Source organism: Homarus americanus, unplaced genomic scaffold, assembly GCF_018991925.1.
Source record: "Homarus americanus isolate GMGI-L3 unplaced genomic scaffold, GMGI_Hamer_2.0 scaffold33468, whole genome shotgun sequence".
NCBI lineage: Eukaryota > Metazoa > Arthropoda > Malacostraca > Decapoda > Nephropidae > Homarus > Homarus americanus.
In genome coordinates, this window is record NW_024714177.1 from 8,247,715 (window position 1) to 8,271,365 (window position 23,651).

Sequence of the window (23,651 nt, forward strand, 5' to 3'; positions counted from 1 at the left end):
AATGCCTGACCCATCCACTAAGCCACCAACACTTCCCTACCAAATTTCAGTTGTTCTTCAAAACTGTGGAAATGCATAAGGAACATACAGACACACACACACATACCCTATAATATATTTGTTATACAGATATACTGTACAGTAGTTTATAATGTACTTTTACTTAGGGCAGGATTAAGTCCAAGAAGTCATGAAGTGCAGTATTTTTGTAGATCAATTAACTTTTTTACCTGTAAATGCTGTCATTCATTTACATAAAACACTTATGATCTTTTTTTCTGGATACAGTACAGTATTGTATTGCTCTGATTACTTGCCTTTATATTGATCATTAAAAATGAAATAATAGAGCTAAAAATTTTTTTTATTTATAACATAACCAAGTTAGTAATAATTATTTTATTTTAACAGGTAGAGGTGATAGCCAGAGACAAACACACTTATGAGACATCCCATCATGTTTTTAAAATGGAAGTTTTAGACCAGGCCAGTAAGTTTTCTCTATTTAAAATTTTTTCAGTATGTTGAAATATAGATTCGGTGATTTAAATTGGTCCAGTGAGACACACAGTTTTAGCCATGAAGTCTACAGGCTGCACACCAGGCTAACTCATGATATTGGCAGTTGGCATCACTTTAAACTGAATTGGTCAGGCGTGTCGGGTCATGACTGTAACAAGCACAGTGTTACCATTTGGGTTTTTGTTTGTTGAATGACAAATTAGGCAGTGAATTCATAAAGTCATCAAGATTGTTCTGGTAAAGTAAAAGTGGTAGTTGGTGTAACACTTGTGTTGTCATTTGCAATTGAAGATAATTTTTTTTGTGTGGAGGTGGAGGTAAGATTTGTGGGTAAATGCTAAAACCAATAAGTGCCACTTGTTATGATATACAAGGCAGGTTTTGCCATGGATATACTAATGCAGGAATCTCATAAATCTCTTTGTCTTTGTTATACAGTACCTTGTACAGTACTGTATATTGAAACCTTCAGTTTTGTGTTTATCTTAATAATAATAATAATAATAATAATAATAATAATAATAATAATAATACAGCTGTAATAATAATAGTTGGTCTTTTGTTTCTCAAAAGCACCAGTTCCTCCAAAGAATTCACTAGTGCTCGAAACACTACAAAGTCAAAGACATGAGAAAAAAGAAATAGTACTGCACTACAATAAAAGATCACAAAAAGTGATAGTTCCACTTTTATCATTCATATACCCTTAAGTTTAATACTTCCTAAACCCTGTAATTCTCTATCACTGTAATCTGTTCAGGGTCATAAACTTCCAAAAAAGGAAAGGTTAAAAGTTGTCTTTTAAAGGCCTCCATAGAAGTCACCCGTGCTTAATTGTATAACATCTGTTTGGTTTACCTATTTCCTATTTGTCTTTTGTTGATTTATGATGAGTAGAACCTTGATAAAATGGTTATAAAATGTGATTTCATTCTTGGCATTAATTTTTAAATTGTAAATTTTTGGTATGGGAATTACAGTTGCTATTAGTACCCTTTATGCATCAATGGTGTGCAGTATTTTTGTATGATAGAGTAATATTATCCACAGGTAAGCCGTATGAAGTGCGCTTTAAGATACAAAATATGAATGTTGAGGAGCTGTTGGTAGGAAGACGTTGGGATCGATTGCATCAAGTGATAAGTAATGATCTGTGGCAAGAGAGTGCAGATGACCTAATTGTGACATCCCTTGCTTCTGCTACTCAACGTGGTGATCGATTACCTGCCAGCCCAGATGAGAAGGAAGGGTAAGTGTCAAGTGTGTTAAAGTCGGTTATGCCCACAGTATGTATATACAGTACCTGTATTAGTTATCCTCAAAGTTTTCATACACAATACTTGGTTGACTATTTGTAGATGAAAAAATATTTGAGTATACTGTATACTATACAGTGGAGTAGTGATAATTTGCAAAATTTAAATTAACTTTCTTAAATTCGTGGGTGCCTCTAATACTACGTCTTTTTTATATTTTGCAATAATAATTATAAGTCGGTTGCTGCAGTGTTTATTTACTTAAGAATCGTTAAAAATTTGGAAATATCATTTCATTGCTTTAATGTTACTTATAAATAAAGCAATTAGTATACTAATATAAAACTATAAAATAAGAAAAATAACGAGTGGGAAGTGGCTGGCTGGAACAAAAATTCCTCTCCCTTCCTTTCTGCTTATGGAGTGCAACATCTTGACACCTTTATAATGACAGTAGGCAATTTTACCATAAATCTTACATTACTGTATTTAGATTCATTTGGTGCCAGGTTAATAAAACATTATCGTAAAATAATCTCTTTTACTGAAAAAATCCCACACATTGCCAGATGAGTTATTGAGTTGTATTAAATTTGTAGTACAGTACTGTACTTTCTTTACATAAGCAAATAACTGATCAGCCAGCCACTCTTGTGCCTGTCTATCTCTATGTTGGTGTAATATTGTCACCTAGAAGGTGATTATGAGAAGGGAAGGAGCTGTTTATTTACCTACCTTACTTACCTAAAGGTGACCATGCCGAGGGAAGGAGACCAGTGTCCTATGTAGGATCCCTCCATTGTTCTTCGTCACTTTGTCGGGATATTTTGAAGCCCAGTACTGTTCTTGATTCCACAGCTTGGACTGCTAGACTGTTCCATAGGTCATCACCCTATTGTTCGAAGAAGTATTTCCTTATGTTTGTTCTGCATGATAACTTGGCAAGCTTGTAGTTATACCCCCATGTGTTGGTGGTGCGTGACATACTCCGAGATCCTACTGTATGCAAATTGCATTAACTGGATAGACTGGGTCATGACAAAATGCCATTCCTATGACAGGTATAGTCAAATGCACAAGTATTTAAAAGAGTAAATAATGACAAAATAGACAAAAGAATAAGAGTACTGTGGTGGTCCCATATAATGGCACTTATAAAGTATATAATTAATAGTCTTGGACCTGGTAACTTTAATACACTAAATGAGGCATAATGATAACAAATCACTGGCAAGAACACATGTCACATAATGATATACAAGTATCACCCAATTATCAAAGTAGCACATAAGGCTGAAAAAGTCACTTAGATGATAGAGGTAAAATACACAAGATCACTTAGCTGTAATGTAGCAGACGCTAGGCAGAGACTGGCTAGTAAGCTGATAGGTGGCGAATATGATAAGAAAAAGAAAAGAGTCCACTCACAGGCTGTTGAAGGAGGGAAGATGAGAGCAGAGAGTAGCTCTGAGGGGTGAGTGAGTGTGAAGTGAGTACTAGAGAGTGCGCTGCAGGAGCAGCCCGACAGGGCCAATATGGGCCTGCATTGTGGGAAAATCACGGGCTCATGACGTCACATCACAGAAACCTGATTTTGATTGATAGGTGATGCCTTCTTTTGCTTGAGCTTTGTGATGCAGGGGGGAGAGGCGTCAGGGTGGCTGGCATCTGTGTGTCGACAGTTATTTTCCCACGAATATATGATGGTAAAACATGACAGGAACCTGTCTAGCGAGACTGAGTCTGTGTAACATGGTGAGCTCGGGCTCTCAGTAGGCTTAGCCATGTCAATAATGTTATTATTATCGACTCTGTATCTGTATTTTTCTGACTAAATAAACTGTTTCTATAACCCACACAAGTTTGGAAAATGGCTGTACAACAATGATGATGGTGTACAGTACAGTATAAGCAGAATTTACTTTTTAAAATATCAGTGCAATCCTTTCTTTGGTTTTGCCTTACTTATTGTTAATCTTTTCCTTTACAGAGTGTATGTGAGCTATGGCAGTTCAGTGCCTTTCTCTGCTGCTTTACTTGAATTAGAGAAGGAAGTTGAGCCATTGTGGCACCACCAGCCATGTCCAGCATACTTCAAGAAAACTTCCTATGAGAGATTTTTCCGACAACAGAATTTTGCAGTTGATTGGTGCAGTTTCAAGCTGGTAAATGCTTGCTTCGATTAATTAATGATTCATAGTGTGTGTCTAAGTGAGATTAACATTTTATATATGTATGTCAAGTTTTGCTTTCACTCACACTTCTTTACTTTTTTTTTTTTTTTTAATCCTCTTCACCACTGATTGACTTCTTAGCTGCTTGGGTGGTCGGTCACATCTCTCTTAAGCACTGTTAGCAAGTACTGGGTATGCACTGGCTCCTGAATGTATCTGAACCTGCTCCAGTGCTTGTCAAGTCTGGTCTTGAAAGAGCTCACAGTCGGTGCCATCACAACACTCTTTGGTAGGTTGTTCCAAGAGTTCACAATTCTCTCATCGAAAAAGTTTGCCCTCACAGTTTTCTGGACTTGTGGCTTCTTCAACCTTGAGCTGTGACCCTTTGTGGGGCATTGCCTGTCTGTAGTGTGAGCTAGGCAGTTGCTGGCTCTCTAATCTCTCTGGATAACACAAACTCAGTTGAAAGTTGTGTTACAGGTACAGGAAGCCCCCTAAGTTCACGGACTTTTATTTCACGGTCCTTTATTATTCGCGGATGACACCCTAGATGTACTCAAGAATGTCTGTGGGTAGTTTTAAAGTTGCCATCTTTTTCGCAGCTGGGGCAGGGAGCCATTTGTTTAAGAGACAGTAATTTTCTTTACCTGTATTGTAAATATTTGTGTGTGTGTGTGTGTGTGTAGACACACACACACACACACACAAATAAATAATAATAGGAAAATACTCTCACAAATAATCAGAAACAAATTTATTATAAATGTGACAGTCTACCCTCAAGTCCGTGCTGTATTACTTTATTAATAAAGCACGGACTTGAGGATAGACTCACGTTTGTAATAAATTTGTTTCTGATTATTTGTGAGAGTATTTTCCTATTATTATTTATTTGTATGTGTTTTGTGTGTGTGTGTCTACACACACACACACACACACACACACACACACACACACACATATTTACTTATGCATGTTTTAAGTGAGAAAAACTTTAAACGCGGTTTTCTCGGATTCAAATTTTGCCGCAAATAATTCATATGATGCGGCGCACCTCATATGCTGCTCATTAATGAAGTTCTTTTGCTCCATTCCCCAAATTAATTACTCAGCCAGACTAATGCACCTATCTAAAGAAACTTTCTTTTGTTCTTTTAATGTGTGGCTAGTATGCCCCAGCGTGGCACCACCAAAGTCAAGACAAAGCACCCAGCTAGCAAACTACGAACCCAGCAAATTTCAAAAGTAGCCACTTTGAAAAATACCAGTTTCCTGGAAGCTACATAAATGGTAGAGTAGCTGCCTGTAATGACAAAATGTGGAGTGCCTGCTCGTTTGAATGGTAGTGGGGATCCAGTTTAGGAATAGTTACTAGAGTTTTATTTTGTAGTTCCAATTGTAAAGTTATGTATGAAGTTTTATTCTCATTACTATAAGGAATTAAGAGATTTTTTTTATCTACTTTAGTACGAGAACAAAAAGAATATGATGATTGGAGAAGATGCCAGTGGGGAGGATGAGGGACCCAAGTCTCCTGTGATATCTGCTCTAGAAAATGAAGGACGTGTCTATTTACAGAGGAGAGATCAGGTGAGATTTTTTATTATTAGTTTGGATTGAGTTTCCCATGGTGCCACTAACCACTTTCTTTGTTTGGTGGCTTGGAATGCTGTACACTCATTAAGCACATTGTCCACTGTACAGTAATATGTTTTACAGCATTATATTATGTCTTTCTTTCTCACTGTTTTATTTATTTATTTATTTTTTTAAATACTTGTACTGTACAGCAGACTGTCGATTTAAAGTGATTCAATACACGGGTATAAGTTTATTGGTTTAAAGCGACACCCACAATTAAGGGCAATGTTTTAATTTAAAGCGAATCTTTCCTATTTTGCGTGAGTCAATCTGGCGCAGCACATTTTAAAATTCGTACCTAATGTTTCTCTAGGCGCGCTACACTGTCCTAAGGGCAAAGCTGTACTGTACATGTACCCAAAATAATGTAGTAAATGATTACTAAAATTTTTGTCTAGTGCAAACTAAAGCTTAATTATATTCAAATTAATCACTATCTTATAAGAATTCCAGCAATGTAAACTATATTCACTCTGGTCACTTCTGTGACATTTTATAAACAGAAAACAAAAACTCAATCTAAAGGACATAAATAAACAAATAAATACTTCACTAGACCTTCAGCCCCAACTGTCAAATGTGTCACTGTCACCCCTCCCCACCATATCCTCCCAGCCAGGGTTGGGTGGTTATAGGTTTACAGTTTTTATCTTATATAATATCACAGACTAAAGTTAGGAGAATATAATTTGCATTGCTAGAATCCTTGCAAGATAGCGAATAATTTTAATATACCGGGTAAACAACATATATTTTGCACAAGAGATAAAAAAATTAGCCTTTTGTAATAAAATTAATTAAAACTAAAATTTGTATGTCTAATGCAAACTATAGCATGTATATATTCAAACTAATCACTATCTTATAAAAATTTCATCAATGTTAATTATATTCTCCCAGGTCAGTTCAGTGACATTTTATAAGAGAAAAACTTAGTCACTCTTAAGGACAGATAAATAAATAAGCAATAGACCTTGGCATCAACTGCCAACATATCACCTCACGCCCCCCCCCAATCTTCCCAGCCAGTAAACAGACCATTTTGCATCCCTTAATTTTAGCTGTGTTTATGTATGAGTGTTTGTTTTAACATAATACTACAAATAACAATATTTTGTTTATTCTAGGAGATGGGCTTAGGTATATCAGGTAGACACTCAGTCTTTTTGATTATTTTGTGTTTCTCTCAAGCACCAAAATAAATTATTCCATTGAAACAACACTTCTATTTAGTGCAAATTCAGTTTAAAGCGACCTCTCTTGGAACATACTTCGTGTTATATCGACATTCTACTGTACATAAATTTTTTCTAATGACCAGGTGCCTTTCATTACATATTTTCAATACAATCAGCACCCAGTTAATATACATGATTCATTCTTCAAAACCCCTATGTTAACTGAATGTATGTTCAGCAGATATTACTCCAATTTCCAAAAGACACCCATGCTATAAATTGAGATACAACCCAGAACATTCCTCCACACCCTCCATCTTTTTTATGCCCTAAATTGTCTCTAATAATGACAGAAAGGTGAAATATGAGCACAGAAACTTAAAACAGTATAAATTTCTTACACTAAATTATCATATCCTTTTGCATACTTTTACTTTTATCCTCTTTGCCCCCCTGTAACCACCTCCCTTCACCACAAGCCTCAAATGTGGAGAACCTGGCACAATCATCTCTTCCCCAAGAGGAGGAGATGGTTGAAGGCCTCGTTATAGCCGAATACTGGCCAGTAGGCACTCGCGATAATCACAGTTGTGCCCTCTATTAGCATTTTAACTGTAAAGTTTTTTTTCCAATACTCATGAGTTTGTTTTTGGCAAGCTGGGTGGTGGGCTAGCATTAACACCAGAGTTTAGGACCTTTTCTTCATAAACACTGTACAGTGCCTCAATAAAGAGAGAATATGGGAAAATGTGATCCGGTCTATGAAAAAATCAACTCCAAAAAAGTTTTCCAGGAAAGGAACCATTCATAAATTGAGGAATGCCTGTACAGGTACTCAATCAAGGTATACACTCCTCGTCATTGTATTATGCGCGGGGTCGTGATGAACATAAACAAGATGAAATATTAATAAAAAGTTAATCTGAGAAGTTAAGAAACTTCCGGTAGTCTATAGGCCTCCCTTTTCTCTTGATACACTCCTGCAGGCATGAAGGAACTGACTCGGCCAAGTTGTGGATTATTTGTAGGTCTTAATTATTCCATTCCTCACGAATGGCTGCCTCCAGCTTGGGGACGGTATTTGTGTCCTTGTCTTGTAGACAAAGCTTGCTAATACTCCATTTATTTTCTGTTGGGTTAAAGTCAGGCAAATTGCTTGGCCAATCACTCATGAAGTCTACCTGACAGTCAACAAGCCATTGTATTACAGATTTTGCTGTGTTACATGGGGTATCATCCTGCATAAACACATCAGCGCGGCAATTTTCAAAAGACCCGGGCAAATAATCATAAAGCAGCTCCAAGTAGTTAAATTTGTTCATCATCACATTCCTAGGTAGCACAACAAGAACACCAGTTCCAAAGTATGAGAAGCAGCCCCACACCATTAGTGACTGAGTATGCTTAACTGTGCTAAAAGTGAACTTGGGGTCAAGTGAATCACTCCCGGGGCACCTCTTCACATTAAAAGTACAACTTCCAGTAAAAGAAAACGTTGCCTTGTCACTCCACAGCACGTGCTGCCACTTGGTCGTATCCCACTGAGCGTTAGCCTTGGCAAAAGCAACCCTACGCTGCCTCTGGACAAAGGTGAGGAGTGGCTTTATGCATGCTCGGTGGGTGCGAAACTGCAGGTTGTCATGGATGTGGCGGTGAACGGTCCTTACAGAAACATCACCAAGAAGTACAGTTTCTTCTTTCAATTCCCATGCTGACAGACATGTATTAGCATCAAGTTGCCTCTTAAGAACAGTTAACGTGCGTTGGGAAGTTTTTTTTAGCCTTCCGTGGCCGCCTGCTGTGCACTGGTATCGTTTAATCCAAATCTGAACTGATCGTTCACTCACACCAACAATTCTTGATATTTCCTTTACAGGTTTCTTGCCCTTATGCAGACTAATAATTGACGCTATCTGCTCTTTTGTTAAATCTTTCCTCTTGCCCATTGTGGTAAAAAAAGCAAAGAAACAACGGGCGTTGTGGCAATAAATAGGAGCAATGTCGGGGGGGGGGGGTAAAACTCATAAATCTTCGTTCACAAAATTACGTGGCAACTGGTTAACGTGTTGATTGCTGGCTAACTTGTCCTCGAGTCTCCCTTCGCTGCCAGACTTACAATGCCTGCCTCAGCCTCAGCTGGCTGGCATGGAGGGGTGCGAGACACTTCAGCAAAGATCACTTCCCGTCGGCCACCTCGCACATAACGCAATGGCGAGGAGTGTATGTTGGAGTTATTTGTAATAGTTTTTATTGTTATCTTCAAATACTGCATTTAGGTTACTTATAGAAAAATACTTCACAAAGTGCAAACTGAATCATTTATTTTGTCTTGAAATTTGGATTCTCCTTTTGAATAAATATACAGTTTACTGGTAAATACATGCTGTAGTTAATTAATGAATAATGTAGAGGGTAATTTGTTTTCTTTTTGCAGGTGGAGAAACGTTCATACACTTTTGATGTGGTCCATACTATTCTCATTCCTCTCGTGGTGATGCTTGTTTTACTAGCACTCCTTACTTTGGCAATGTGCTGCCATAGGAACAACATGTAAGTATTAGATGGATTGAGTATACTGTAACTGAATATTGTTAGGTACTGTATGTAACTGAAAGCATGTTTCAGAAGCTACATATATTTTAACCTACGTCAGTAATTAAGCACATTCATACAGGCAAACTTACTCACTCTCCTTGAAACGGTAACTGACTACATGGATCAAGGTCTACCAATGGAGGTGTTGTACTGTACCTGGATTTTTCTAAGGTGTTTTACAAAATCCCTCCTGTATGGCTAGCCAAGATCCAGGTACATGGCATCGCAGGCAAAATATTGAAGTGGATTAACAACTCTAGCTTGAAGACAGACAACAAAAAGTGATCATAAATGGAGTACATTCAGAATGGAAAAAGGTTCTCAGTGGAGTACCACAAAGACCCACCCTGTTTGTGATCTACATAAATAACATCGATGAAAATATATTGAGCAACATTGTCAAATTTGCAGACGACACAAAGATATTTGGGAAGGTAGTAAGTCGACATGATGTTGCAACAATGCAAAGAGATTTGCACTAGCTGTTCAAATGGTCATTAGACTGGCAAATGCTTTTTAATTTGACAAAATCTTAGTCTGCACGGAGGATACAACAACCCTAATTACAACTTTTCTGTTAGTTACACTTTCCTGGATACTGTGACAGTTTAGTCACTGAAGGCAGTGCAAAACTTGGGAGCAGCAGTGAAAAGGGCCAACCGAGATTTTGGAATAATAAGGCATACAGTACCTACAAATACAAAGATTGGGAAATGTAAGTTTCTTGTACATTCTAGTCTGGATGTACAGACAAGGAAACACTACCTCCAGAAAAGGTGCACTACAAAGTGACTAAGATGATTCCAGAACTATACCATCTTGATTATCCAAGTAGACTGAATAGACTGAAGGTCTTAGGACTAACCTCTTCAAACAAGACACAAGAGGGCAGATCTCATAGAAACATTAAAAATCTTTAAAGAGATGACAAACTTAAAAGCCAAGATATTTTGCAGAACAAATACCACACAGAGGGTGGTAGACATTAAAAATTTTACCAGCCCAAGCTGTGAAGTCATGAACAGCACTGGGCTTCAAAATAGCCATTGGCAAAGTGATCAATAACAATGGAGGGATCCTATACAGGCCACTGGCCTCCTTCCCTTGGCATGGCCACTTCTAGAGGGTGATCATTGAGTAAATAAGGCGAAACGTGTAGGAGTCCATTTGCAGGCTTAAGTATAAGATAGATAGTAAATGAGCCTATGTTGTGTTCAGACATAATGGAGGCCCTTTTCATTAGCAGCCTGAACCTGAGGTGCTTTCTCTTACCAACAGTGCCCTTCTTTGGCATCATTGGAGACATTTAGAGGGGTTTGAGAGCAGGTTGTTTTAAAATTAAAGGAACAAACCATTTACTCAGCATGCTCAATTTTCAATTTATGAAACCTGGCCAGTTTTTTTTCGAAGATTTATGGAATGGGGAATTAGGAATTTTGCTGGTTTCTCAAAGTTGGCAATATCTTACTGCTGTATCCGAGTTTACCAATGGCCAGAAGACTCGTCTGTCAAGGCTTCTCCCTCGGGAAGTAGAAGAATGTGGTTTATAACTAACACAAATCATTGTGTTAGGGGATTTTTTTAAGCATAGAACTAATTTAGTACTTTGAATCATGCTCTTAATAGTATGTTTACTATTGTAAAAATGATAGTTGGTTTACCAGGGTCATTGATGTCACTCCACCTGTAGTCTCAGATTTTGATTTGTAAAATATACAAATTTATGATGGCTCAAAGACTTAATACAGGTTTCAGTTTTAATCAGTGAATTTCTAAGCACAATGCAACTATTTTTAAATTCTTGTTCAAATTCGCTTGTCAGTTATTGTTCACAGGCTTAACTTTTAATCAGTTCTACGAATTTGTTAGTCATGGCAATATGTATACAGGTACAGTAGTTTCCTCAACTGGTAATTGGTAAATTTAAAAATAGTTTGTTATAGCTGTGCAATATTTTAACATAAGGAAGCAGCATAGATTTTATCATATTTTTTCCCACAAAAACTCAGGGATCAGCAGTCCAGTGACTTTTTTGATGAACTCTTTGATGATTTCCCGCGGTAAGAATTAAAAAAGGGTGATGGCGCTGTAGTGTAACATTGTAGGACTAATATTAATTTGATTTTTAACAAGGAAAATGGTGATGAGACACCAATTTACATGAATTTGTTTGCCAAAGTTTGACAATTTTACAAAAGTGTGTATGTCTGTGTGCTTTCAATTATGAGCATGCTGAAGTGGATTGAGCATTAAACATCACTTAATTTTTAATAAATATTTCCAGTTGTTTATTATTGCATTGTATATTAGGTGAGCATTTTATGATACTGTACAGTTATATTGGTTTCTGAATCACTATTTTTTTTTAAGTGAGCAACAAAAATATTTATAAGAACTGTTTAATTATTAAATTTGGATAATTTTTGTATATACATACAGTATTTTTTATATCTTGTATAATTTATTTATTAATTTTTTTGGTAAATTTCATCCATTTTACTTTTCCCCTTATATTAATCTTTGCCCGGTCGAGGGTAGTGGTTTGAAAATGATACAGCAAGTTGCAAAAAAAAAAAGGAAAGAAAAAATACTGTAGGCAATAGAATATTTCATTAACATTAGCCACTTACCCATAACTCAGATTGAGTGATTTGTTCTAACACAACCTTTAGTCACTTGTTACTGGATGATATGGGGACAATGCTAAGAGACCACCACTAGTCTTATGCTAACAGAGACCACCACTAGTCTTATGCTAACAGAGACCACCACTAGTCTTATACTAACAGAGACCACCACTAGTCTTATACTAACAGAGACAACCACTAGTCTTATGCTAAAGAGACCACCACTAGTCTTATGCTAACAGAGACCACCACTAGTCTTATGCTAACAGAGACCACCACTAGTCTTATGCTAGCAGAGCACACCACTAGTCATATGCTAAAGAGACCACCACTAGTCTTATGCTAACAGAGACCACCACTAGTCTTATGTTAACAGAGACCACCACTAGTCTTATGCTAACAGAGACCACCACTAGTCTTATGCTAACAGAGACCACCACTAGTCTTATGCTAACAGAGACCACCACTAGTCTTATGCTAACAGAGTACACACTAGTCTTATGTTAACAGAGACCACCACTCAATCTATGCTAACAGAGACCACCACTAGTCTTATGCTAGCAGAGACCACCACTAGTCTTATGCTAGCAGAGACCACCACTAGTCTTATCACTAACAGAGACCAACCACTAGTCTTATGTTAACAGAGACCACCACTAGTCTTATACTAACAGAGACCACCACTAGTCTATGCTGCAAGACCACCACTAGTCTTATGTTAACAGAGACCACCACTCTAACAGGGCCACCACTAGTCTTATACTAACAGAGACCACCACTAGTCTTATACTAACAGAGACCACCACTAGTCTTATGTTAACAGAGACCACCACTAGTCTTATGCTAACAGAGACCACCACTAGTCTTATGCCAACAGAGACCACCACCAAGTCTTATGCTAACAGAGACCACCACTAGTCTTATGCTAGCAGAGACCCCACCACTAGTCTTATGCTAACAGAGACCACCACTAGTCTTATACTAACAGAGACCAACCACTAGTCTTATGTTAACAGAGACACCACCAGTCTTATACTAACAGAGACCACTAGTCTTTGCTAGCAGAGACCACCACTAGTCTTATACTAATGTAATGCTACAAAATATTCACAAAAAGATGATTAATATATATATAAGAAGAATATTTAGTAAGAGAGTAAAAGAGAGAAAGACTTTGGTAGCGTGGCCGCGATAGTTATTTACACTTATCGTACACTTATCGTATCTTCTACGTCAATACACATCTATTACGTTCTTAAAGGCGACTTCTCAAACACTGCTTCATTACAACTCTTTATTAATTACGAACATGACATGGATACATTAATAACACCTTCTATTGAAAGTTACTAGGACATTATTACGTTACTAGACACTGATTCTCGGACACGAACATGAAATGAATACACTTCCCACATAAGTAACTCATCCCGTGGAAAGCTCTGACAAACACTCACGTGACCTAGGGGAGGCCTAGCAGGGAGACTGCTTAGCTGGAACACTGGTGTCGGGAGGGCGACTGCTTAGCTGGGACACTGGTGTCGGGAGGGCGACTGCTTAGCTGGGACACTGGTGTCGGGAGGGCGACTGCTTAGCTGGGACACCGGAGGGAAGTCGGGGAGGGAAGTCCTGCAAGACTCTCCTCCCGTGAGCGGGACTCGGCTGTGGTGGACCTCCTCCTCCGATCCCTGTGTGTCTTTCTCTCTCACTCTGCCAAATTCACTGAGGGAGGACTAGGACGTCCTATATATTGGGATGCGAGCCGTCAGGTTCAGCTGGTCGGGGGGGGGGGCGGCGAAGGGTCTCCTTACATTTGACCTGGCCAATGTGAGGTCAGGTCTGGACTTTTCAGAAACTATCTGGGAAAGTCATCAGGTGGGGCCGTGTGTATATTGGGAGAGCAACCGTGAGAGTTCCCCTACACTTGACCTCCCTAATGTCGGGTCAGACTGGAGTTTCTGAGATGTAAGACTTACTTTCTGGAGAAGTCATCAGGTGGGGCCGTGTGACATGAGAGGCCCTGGTTGATTTGTGGCCCCTTGAGTTGGGCTCCGAGGGTTACATTTGACCTGGCTAATGTGAGGTCAGGTCCGGCCTTTGTTCAGAGAGTAGGTTATTGTATATTGGAAGAGAGTCGGCTGGTGCCTTCTTACATGTCTGTTGTGGTGACATGTCACATGGGAGGGGAGCTAGTTGATTTGTAACCCTGGTCAGCCGCAAGAGATACCCTATACTTTTGACCTCCCTAATGTCGGGTCAAGTCTGGCTTTCCTCGCGATGTAAGCTGTGGTCTGACAAACCATCACTACACTAACAAGAGACCACCACCAAGTCTTATACTAACAAGAATACCCATAATCGTATGCTAACAAGACCACCACTAGTCTTATACTAACAAGAGACCACCACTAGTCTTATGCTGGCAAGGGTTCCACTAGTCTTATGTTAACAGAGAGACCACCACTAGTCTTATGCTAACAGAGACCACCACTAGTCTTATGCTAACAGAGACCACCACTGATCTTCCTTCTTAACAGGGGCCACCACTAGTCTTATGCTAACGAGACCACACTAGTCTTATATACTAACAAGATACCACTAGTCTTATGTTAACAGAGACCACCACTAGTCTTATGTTAACAGAGACCACCACTAGTCTTATGTGCAGGAACCACCACTAAGTGTATAGTAACGAGGGCCACCCACCTAGTCTTATAATTGTAAAAGAGACCACCACTTGAGTGCTATATAGAGAGACCACCACTAGTCTTATGCTAACAGAGACCACCACTAGTCTTAGCTACTACAGAGACCAACCACTAGTCATTGTGCTAACAGGGGCCACCACTAGTCTTATGGTAGCTTAAGACTTGCCACTAGTCTTATGCTAGCCAAGACCACCACTAGTCTTATATAACAGAGACCACCACTAGTCTTATGTGCTAACAAGAGACCACCACTAGTCTTATGTTAACAGAGACCACCACCCCGAATCTTATGTTAACAGAGACCACCACTAGTCTTGCTAGCGAGAATACACCACTAGTCTTATGTTAACAGGGGCCACCACTAGTCTTATGCTAACAGAGACCACCACTAGTCTTATGTTAACAGAGACCACGATCTTATATTGGCAGATACCACTTAGTCTTATGCTAGCAGAGACCACCACTAGTCTTATGCTGGCAAGAGACCACCACCTAGTCTTATACTAACAGAGACCACCACTAGTCTTATGTTAACAGAGACCACCACTAGTCTTATGCTAAGAGACCACCACTAGTCTTATGTTAACAGAGACCACCACTAATCTTATGTTAGCAGAGACCGCACTAGTCTTATGTTAACAGGGCCACCACTAGTCTTAGCAGAGACCACCACTAGTCTTATACTAGCAGAATTTACCACTAGTCTTGTTAACAGAGACCACCACTAGTCTTATGTTAACAGAGACCACCACTAGTCTCTTATGCTAACGAGACCACCACTAGTCTTATACTAACAGAGACCACCACTAGTCTTATGTTAACAGAGACCACCACTAGTCTTATGTTAACAGAGACCACCTAGTCTTATGCTAACAGGGCCACCACTAGTCTTATGCTAACAGAGACCAACCACTAGTCTTATGCTAACAGAGACCACCACTAGTCTTATGTTAACAGAGACCACCACTAGTCTTATGTTAACAGAGACCACCACTAGTCTATGTTAGAGACCACCACTAGTCTTATACTAACGAGACCACCGCTAGTCTTATGCTAACAGGAGCCACCACTAGTCTTATGCTAACAGAGACCAACCACTAGTCTTATGCTAACAGAGACCACCACTAGTCTTATGCTAACAGAGACCACCACTAGTCTTATGCTAACAGAGACCAACCATAGTCTTATGCTAACAGAGACCACCCATAGTGCTATGCTAACAGGGGCCACCACTAGTCTTACATGCTAGCAAGAGACCACCACTAGTCTTATGTTAACAGAGACCACCACCTAGTCTCATGCTAACAAGAGACCACCACTAGTCTTATGCTAACAGGGCACCACTAGTCATATGCTAACAGAGACCACCACCCTAGTCTTATACTAACAGAGACCACCACTAGTCTTATGTTTAACAGAGCCACCACCTAGTCTTATGTTAACGAGACTACCCACTGAATGTATGCTGTAACAGAGACCACCACTAGTCTTATGCTAACATAGACCACCACTAGTCTTATGCTAACAGAGAGACCTACACCACTAGTCTTATGCTAACAAGACACAACCACTAGTCTTATGCTAACAGAGACCACCACTAGTCTTATGCTAACAGAGACCACCACTAGTCTTATGCTAACAGAGACCACACTAGTCTTATGTTAACAGGGGCCACCACTAGTCTTATGTTAACAGAGACCACCACTAATCTTATATGCCCTAACAAGAGACACCACTAGTCTTATGCTAACAGAGACCACCACTAGTCTTATGTTTAACAAGAGACCACCACTAGTCTTATGTTAACAGAGACCACCACTAGTCCTATGCTAACGAGACCACCACTAGTCTTATGCTAGCAGAGACCACACTAGTCTTATGTTAACGAGAGACCACCACTAGTCTCTTATGCTAACAAAATTTCACTAGTCTTATGTTAACAGAGACACCACTGATCTTATGTTAACAGAGACCACCACTAGTCTTATGTTAACGAAGACCTACACTAGTCTTATGCTAACAGGAGCCACCATAGTCTTATATGTTAACAGAGACCACCACTAGTCTTATGTAGCAGAGACCACCACTAGTCCATGTTAACAGAGACCACCACTAGTCTTATATTAGAGACCACCACCAATCTTATGTTAACAGGGCCACCACTAGTCTTATGCTAACAGAGACCACCATAGTCTTATGTTAACAGAGACCACCCACTAGTCTTATGTTAACAGAGACCACCACTAATCTTATACTAACAGAGACCACCACTAGTCTTATGCTAACAGAGACCACCACCTGTGCCCATGTTAACAGAGACCACCCACTAGTCTTATGCTAACAGGGAGACCACCACTAGTCTTATGTGCTTAGGAGACACACTAGTCTTATGCTAACAGAGACCACCACTAGTCTTATGTTAACAGGGCCACCACCTAGTCTTATATATTTAACGAGAGACCACCACTAGTCTTATATTGTGAGAGACACCACTAGTCTTATACTAACAGAGACCACCACTAGTCTTATGTTAACAGAGACCACCACTAGTCTTATGCTAACAAGAGACCACCACTAGTCTTATGTTAACAGAGACCACCACTAGTCTTATGCTAACAGGGAGCCACCACTAGTCTTATGCTAACAGAGACCTACTAGTCTTATGCTAGCAGAGACCACCACTAGTCTTATGTTAACAGAGACCACCACTAACCTTATGCTAACCTGGGAATACTACTTTCAAGTCTTATGTTAACAGAGACCACCACTAGTCTTATGCTGGCAGAGACCACCACTAGTCTTATGCTAACAGGGCCACCACTAGTCTTATGCTAGCAAGAGACCACCACTAGCTAGTCTTATGTTAACAGGAGCCACCACTAGTCTTATGTTAACGAGACCACCACCCCTAGTCTTATGCTAACAGAGACCACCACTGATCATGTATACTAACAGAGACCCACCCACTAGTCTTATGTTAGCTTAGGGGCCACCACTAGTCTTATGTTAACAGAGACCACCACTAGTCTTATGTTAACAGAGACCACCACTAGTCTTATACTTAACAGAGAGACCACCACCTAGTCTTATGTTAACAGAGGGCCACCACTAGTCTTATGTAACAGAGACCACCACTAGTCTTATGTTAGCAAGGAGACCACCACTAGTCTTATGCTAACGAGAACTACCACTAGTCCTTGCTAACAGAGACCGCCACTAGTCTTATGCTAGCAGAGACCACCACTAGTCTTATGTTAACAGAGACCACCACTAGCCTTATGCTAACAGGGCCTGCCACTGGTCTTATGTTAACAGGGGCCACCACCAGTCTTGTACTGAAGACCACACTAGTCTTATGCTAACAGGGCCACCACTAGTCTTATGCTAACAAGACCACCACTAGTCATATTGTAACAGAGAGACCACCACTAGTCTTATGTTAACAGAGACTACCACTAGTCTTATGTTAGCAAGGGCCACCACTAGTCTTATGCTAACAGAGATACCACTAGTCTTATGTTAACAGGGCCACCGCCTAGTCTTATGCTAACAGAGAGACCACCACTAGTCTTATGTTAACAGGGGCCACCACCTAGTCTTATGTTAACGAGAGACCACCACTAATCTTATGTTAACGAAGACCACCACTAGTCTTATGCTAACAGGAACCACCACTAGTCTTATGTTAGCCAGAGACCTATGTTAACAGAGACCACCACTAGTCTTATACTAACAAGAGACCACCACTAGTCTTATGCTAACAGGGGCCACCACTAGTCTTATGTTAACAGAGACTACCACTAGTCTTATGCTAACAGAGACCACCACTAGTCTTATGTTAACAGGGGCCACCACTAGTCTTAATACTTAACAGAGACCACCACTAGTCTTATGTTAGCAGAGACCACCACTAGTCTTATGTTAGAGAGACCACCACTAATGCTTATGTTGTAGAGACCACCACTAGTCTTATACTTAACAGAGACCACCACTAGTCTTATGTTAACAGGAACCACCACTAGTCTTATGCTAACCCAAGAGACTACCACTGATCTTGTATGTTAACGAGAGACCACCACTAGTCTTATGCTAACAGAGACCTGCCTAGTCTTATGCTAACAGAGACCACCACTAGTCTTATGCTAGCAGAGACCACCCATAGTCTTATGTTAACAGAGACCACCACTAGCCTTATGCTAACAAGAGACCACCACTAGTCTTGTGTTAACAGAGACCTGCCTAGTCTTATGCTAACAGAGACCACCACTAGTCTTATGCTAAGCAAAAGTACCACTAGTCTTATGTTGTAGGGGCCACCACTGAATCCACTTAATAACTGAAGAGACCACCACTAGTCTTATGTTAACAGAGACCACCACTAGTCTTATGTTAACAGAGACCACCACTAGTCTTATGCTAACAGAGACCACCACTAGTCTTATGTTAACAGAGACCACCGCTAGTCTTATGCTAACAGAGACCACCACTAGTCTTATGCTAATTGAGCCTCAGCTTATCTGCTACCCTTTATATTTCTTCTCCTTCCAATGTGCTGTCATTATTAGGTGTACATCATTGAATTAGTCATTGAGTATTTGACAGATTCTCTGAGTCTGATTGTGTTTTATTAAAACTTTTTTCGGTTCTATGTATTATTATATATACTGTATATGGCGGAAAGATTTGGTTGTCTTCTTGATGGATAAAATATTTTTAATTTACTATTATTTGTTATACAGTACTCCCGTGTTTTTCGCATTTTTTTTTATCACGGTTTTGACCATTCGCTTTTTTTTTTTACCAAAAATTTAAATACATATAAAATATCCGTTAAAAACAAAAATTAAAATTTCGTGTCATTTTCGATATTCCCGTGTGCGGTGCGGAAAACAGACGCCACCCTTTCCCGCCTCAGACACCCGTTTCTCTGAGAAGCCTCAGTCCACACATGCCTACTGTACTGTGAACGCTACTGTGACTGCGTGAGGGCGGGCAGACGCTGGGACAGCTGGGTGAAGCTGGCAATGCTGGTGTTGCCGACCTCAGTGAAATAAAAAAAATTTTATTTACTTGTAAATAATTTTTTTGGGTATATACAGTAAAGCCTCGAATAACGACGTTAATGTGTCCTTCAATATTGCAGTGTAAGGTGAATCATTGTATTGCGAATCATTAATTACCATTAAAATAAAGCAATAATAATGAGATGCGTTCCCAAGTGTGACCTTTTCATATCTTTTGTGTGTTTTATACCTACCCTCTTTTCCCCCCAAAACAATACAATTAATGAAAATTGCTAACTATATTCTTTAAATAATGTTTCTGAAAGCACCTTATGCAATATAAATGAATAATAATACGTTCACACAAGAGGAGATGGGACGCCATTGTTTTCATTTGTGTTTACAGCCGGGAGCCTGGGACGATAGTTCTACACGAGAAAATGAAGGAAATAAGACCCTGGTTGTAGCTGTAGTAAAATTAATGAAAAAAAAATTGAATATATATATATGTTTTAAGTAATGTTATTTAATGTTAATAAATGGAACAATAGAAGTAGCTAACCACTAATGGCAAAGAAAAAAAAAAGAGATGGATTGTGAACGCCAACATATACGTGCGCATTTAAGGATACCGCATCATTTATCTTTTTAAGAATATGTACAAAAGATTCATTATTGTTTATTACTGAATATGTACAGTATTTGATTGAATTAATCTTTATATATGCGAAATGAATAATACAATTCATTAATAACACTACATAGAATATTAAATCACACAAAAGGATAAGAGACGGCATTGTTGTCAGTGTTTACACCCATAATGTCAGTTATCCACCTGAAACTGAAGAAAATAAGACCCTGGAAGATGCGGAAGGCGAGCAAGCGCAAGGGGTTGACAGACGACTCTCCATGGTGACAGGCTAATGCGTACTAACTGCACTGAGCCCACCCACGCTACCCTGCGTGTGGCGTGACGCACAATAGTCACGCTGGAACATGATAACCTGTGCTGGGCATTCAAACAATGCCGCGAAAAGGCGTGCGTTTTGTAGCGATAACCGGGGTGTAGGGATTAAGCGTACTGCACTTTCTGGTTTTAAAACCCAGACCTTTGTGATTCTTTTAAAACTATTGCATTAAAGGATTTGACTATCCATCACCTGCATACCAGAGATCACATGAGTAACAGTTATTACAGGTTGTGTAGCCATGGGTACTTGGGTAGCCTTTGGTCTGTTCCTTTATATCTAGAACCAAGCATGAGATTAGTATTGTAGGATCACTCAAACTGGGGTTGCAAGTTGAACAGAGCGCATGGAGTTTGTTGGTACTGTACCTCTAACCTTCCTTTCTAGCTTGCCTTAGTATTCATAGTTACTTAATCCAGGTGTAAGGTTATAAGTTGAGAATTGATCCTAAAATTTCATTTCATAACCAAGTCTTAATTTGAGCAGCTTGACATCTTCCATACTTCCTTTGGTAAGTTAAGGTGCTGGATCTGGAGTTGTACCTCACTAAACCCATTTTACCTGATGTTAACAAACAAATGAACAAATCTTTGTGTAAACTTACAGAATTTTTTTTTTTTTTTTTTTTGGGTACTCATTGCCAAGTGGTTATAATTCAGGACCCTAATATGCAAATGAGGGATAATTTAATTCTTTAATTAATTTGATTTTTAAATCCCCAAAAGTTGAGACACTGGGACCTTGGTTTTACAATTATAGGCATGCTGGCTACACAAAGTTGATGAATCCAGACTAATTTATAAATAGATATGAAAAGATGTATATTTTGTACTCTCAATACTAGCGTTAGATCTTTGATATTTTGTATTTTCACCAATAGATCATTGGCTTCTTTTTCATAAATTTTCTTAGTCATAGGTGAAATTACAATACACAAAACCATACTATTTATAGTGTTATAGCTAATCTATTGTGACAGCATCCCAACGGGCCAAGATATCCAAATGGTTCAGTATGCCAGCATCCACCGAGCCACAGAGGCTCTTCGTACACTAAAGGGTCGTGAACATTCGCCTCATCCTTCCACTGCTACAACTACAACCCAAGCTGACACCCTAACTCGATCACGGACAGCTAGCCCTTCTTCCACTCTTCCTAGAAACTCAACGCTTAGGTAAGGATAGCAGTTAAGCTCATTTTTACAACATAGCTACTTACTGAGTACAGATATACCTCTCGCTATAATGGCTTTGGAAATTAAGAAAAATAATGAAAAAAAAGAAATTAATGGAATCCAACAAGAATGCATCACCATGATTGTTTTTTGTTTTTTTTTCAACCAATCAGAATGAAGTGCACAACTCAAAACATAACACACGTCTCCAGTCAGCTATGGCCTTTGAGATGGCTATGCGTGTTACCATTCTTACATATAATGAAACTATAAAAGTTATAGGAAAAACATTTCAGTATATGTACAGTATAACAAAATGTCGGAATCTGCATGCAATAGTTTCATAGCTACAACACATGAAAGAGAGTGAGGTTAGAGTGAAACAGCCACAGATTTGTGTAATTTTATGCACATAGATCTGTAGAAGATGCAGCTCCGTTATTACTTAGAGTAAATATTAAGAATTTCCTCCACCTGCCTTGGTATCACAGTATTTAAAGCTGTGATACCACTCCATAATAATAGATTTTTATTGTGTTTTTTTTCCTTCAGTTCCTCAACAAAACTATGCAGATTCCAACATTTTGTAATATGAACTTTGTGGTTTAGAATTGTCCCAGGAATACACCCTGCCATTTTACGTACAGTCGGGGTCAAAAGTTCTCTCCCTCCCGAAATGAAGCAGTGTCGACCCCAGATGAGATGAACCAGCACAACCGCAGCCAGGTTAAGTAAGTTCGGAGACTCATTCATCAAAGGGAAAGAAGTTTTGTTCGCGACTACAACTTTGTGAATAATCCTCTGTGTGTGTGTGTGTGTGTGTGCGTGTGCGTGCATGCATGCGTGCGTGCGTGCGTGCGTGCGTGCGTGCGTGCGTGCTAATAAAAATAATAATAATAAACGGTTTATTGAAAAAGTTTGCAGCCCGAAGGCTGAAAATATACATTGGACATAAATGACTTATTACATACATTGGTGGTTTAACAAAAGCCTTCATTAGAGAAAGGTGAAGGAACATATACAGTGAACATACAGATTAATGTTTACACACGTAGATCATGTGAGCTGAGGTGTTGAACAGCAGACACGTAGTGTAGTAACTCCCTCACAGATGGCGTTATGAGGGGCATCACGTGGAGTACTAGTTCCCCCACAGGTGGTGTTATGAGGGGCTTGGCATGGTGTAGTAATTCCCTCACAGATGGTGTTACGAAGGGCCTGATGATGTAGTAATTCCCTCACAGATGGTGTTACGAAGGGCCTGATGATGTAGTAGTTCCCTCACAGATGGTGTATGAGGGGCCTGATGATGTAGTAATTCCCTCACAGATAGTGTTACGAAGGGCCTGATGATGTAGTAGTTCCCTCACAGATGGTGTTATGAGGGGCCTGATAATGTAGTAATTCCCTCACAGATGGTGTTATGAGGGGCCTGATGTGGTGTAGTACTTCCCTCACAGATGGTGTTATGAGGGGCCTGATGTGGTGTAGTAATTCCCTCACAGATGGTGTTATGAGGGGCCTGATGTGGTGTAGTAATTCCCTCACAGAGGGTGTTATAAGGGGCATCACATGGCTTAGTAATTCCCTCACGGATGGTGTTATGAGGGGCATCACGTGGTGCAGTAATTCCCTCGCAGGTATTATGAGAAACTTCACATGATGCTGTAGCAACTCATTCACTGTGCGGTGTCGTGCATAATGGGGACACCACGTGGTCCGTTGTCACAGGAATTCACTCACTCAAGTGGGTGAGGTGTGGTCCCAGGCCTTTCTATCGTGGAGTCTCAGGGGAATTATCA

The 23,651-nt window shown here is 39.5% G+C and overlaps 1 protein-coding gene across 8 annotated transcripts in view; it reads left to right on the top strand.

The window, feature by feature from the left end:
- Positions 1 to 23,651, top strand: part of LOC121877761 (alpha-sarcoglycan-like) — a 42,973-nt gene that overhangs the window by 7,236 nt on the left and 12,086 nt on the right. For 7 of the 8 annotated variants that reach the window (XM_042383645.1, XM_042383672.1, XM_042383678.1 and 4 more), the window contains 7 exons: positions 412 to 490; positions 1,573 to 1,771; positions 3,769 to 3,943; positions 5,420 to 5,542; positions 9,206 to 9,321; positions 11,376 to 11,426; positions 21,655 to 21,849. In XM_042383645.1, the coding sequence (XP_042239579.1) occupies positions 412 to 490; positions 1,573 to 1,771; positions 3,769 to 3,943; positions 5,420 to 5,542; positions 9,206 to 9,321; positions 11,376 to 11,426; positions 21,655 to 21,849 (938 nt within the window). The remainder of the gene's footprint in view (positions 1 to 411; positions 491 to 1,572; positions 1,772 to 3,768; positions 3,944 to 5,419; positions 5,543 to 9,205; positions 9,322 to 11,375; positions 11,427 to 21,654; positions 21,850 to 23,651) is intronic. The other variant, XM_042383663.1, reaches the window with a different exon arrangement.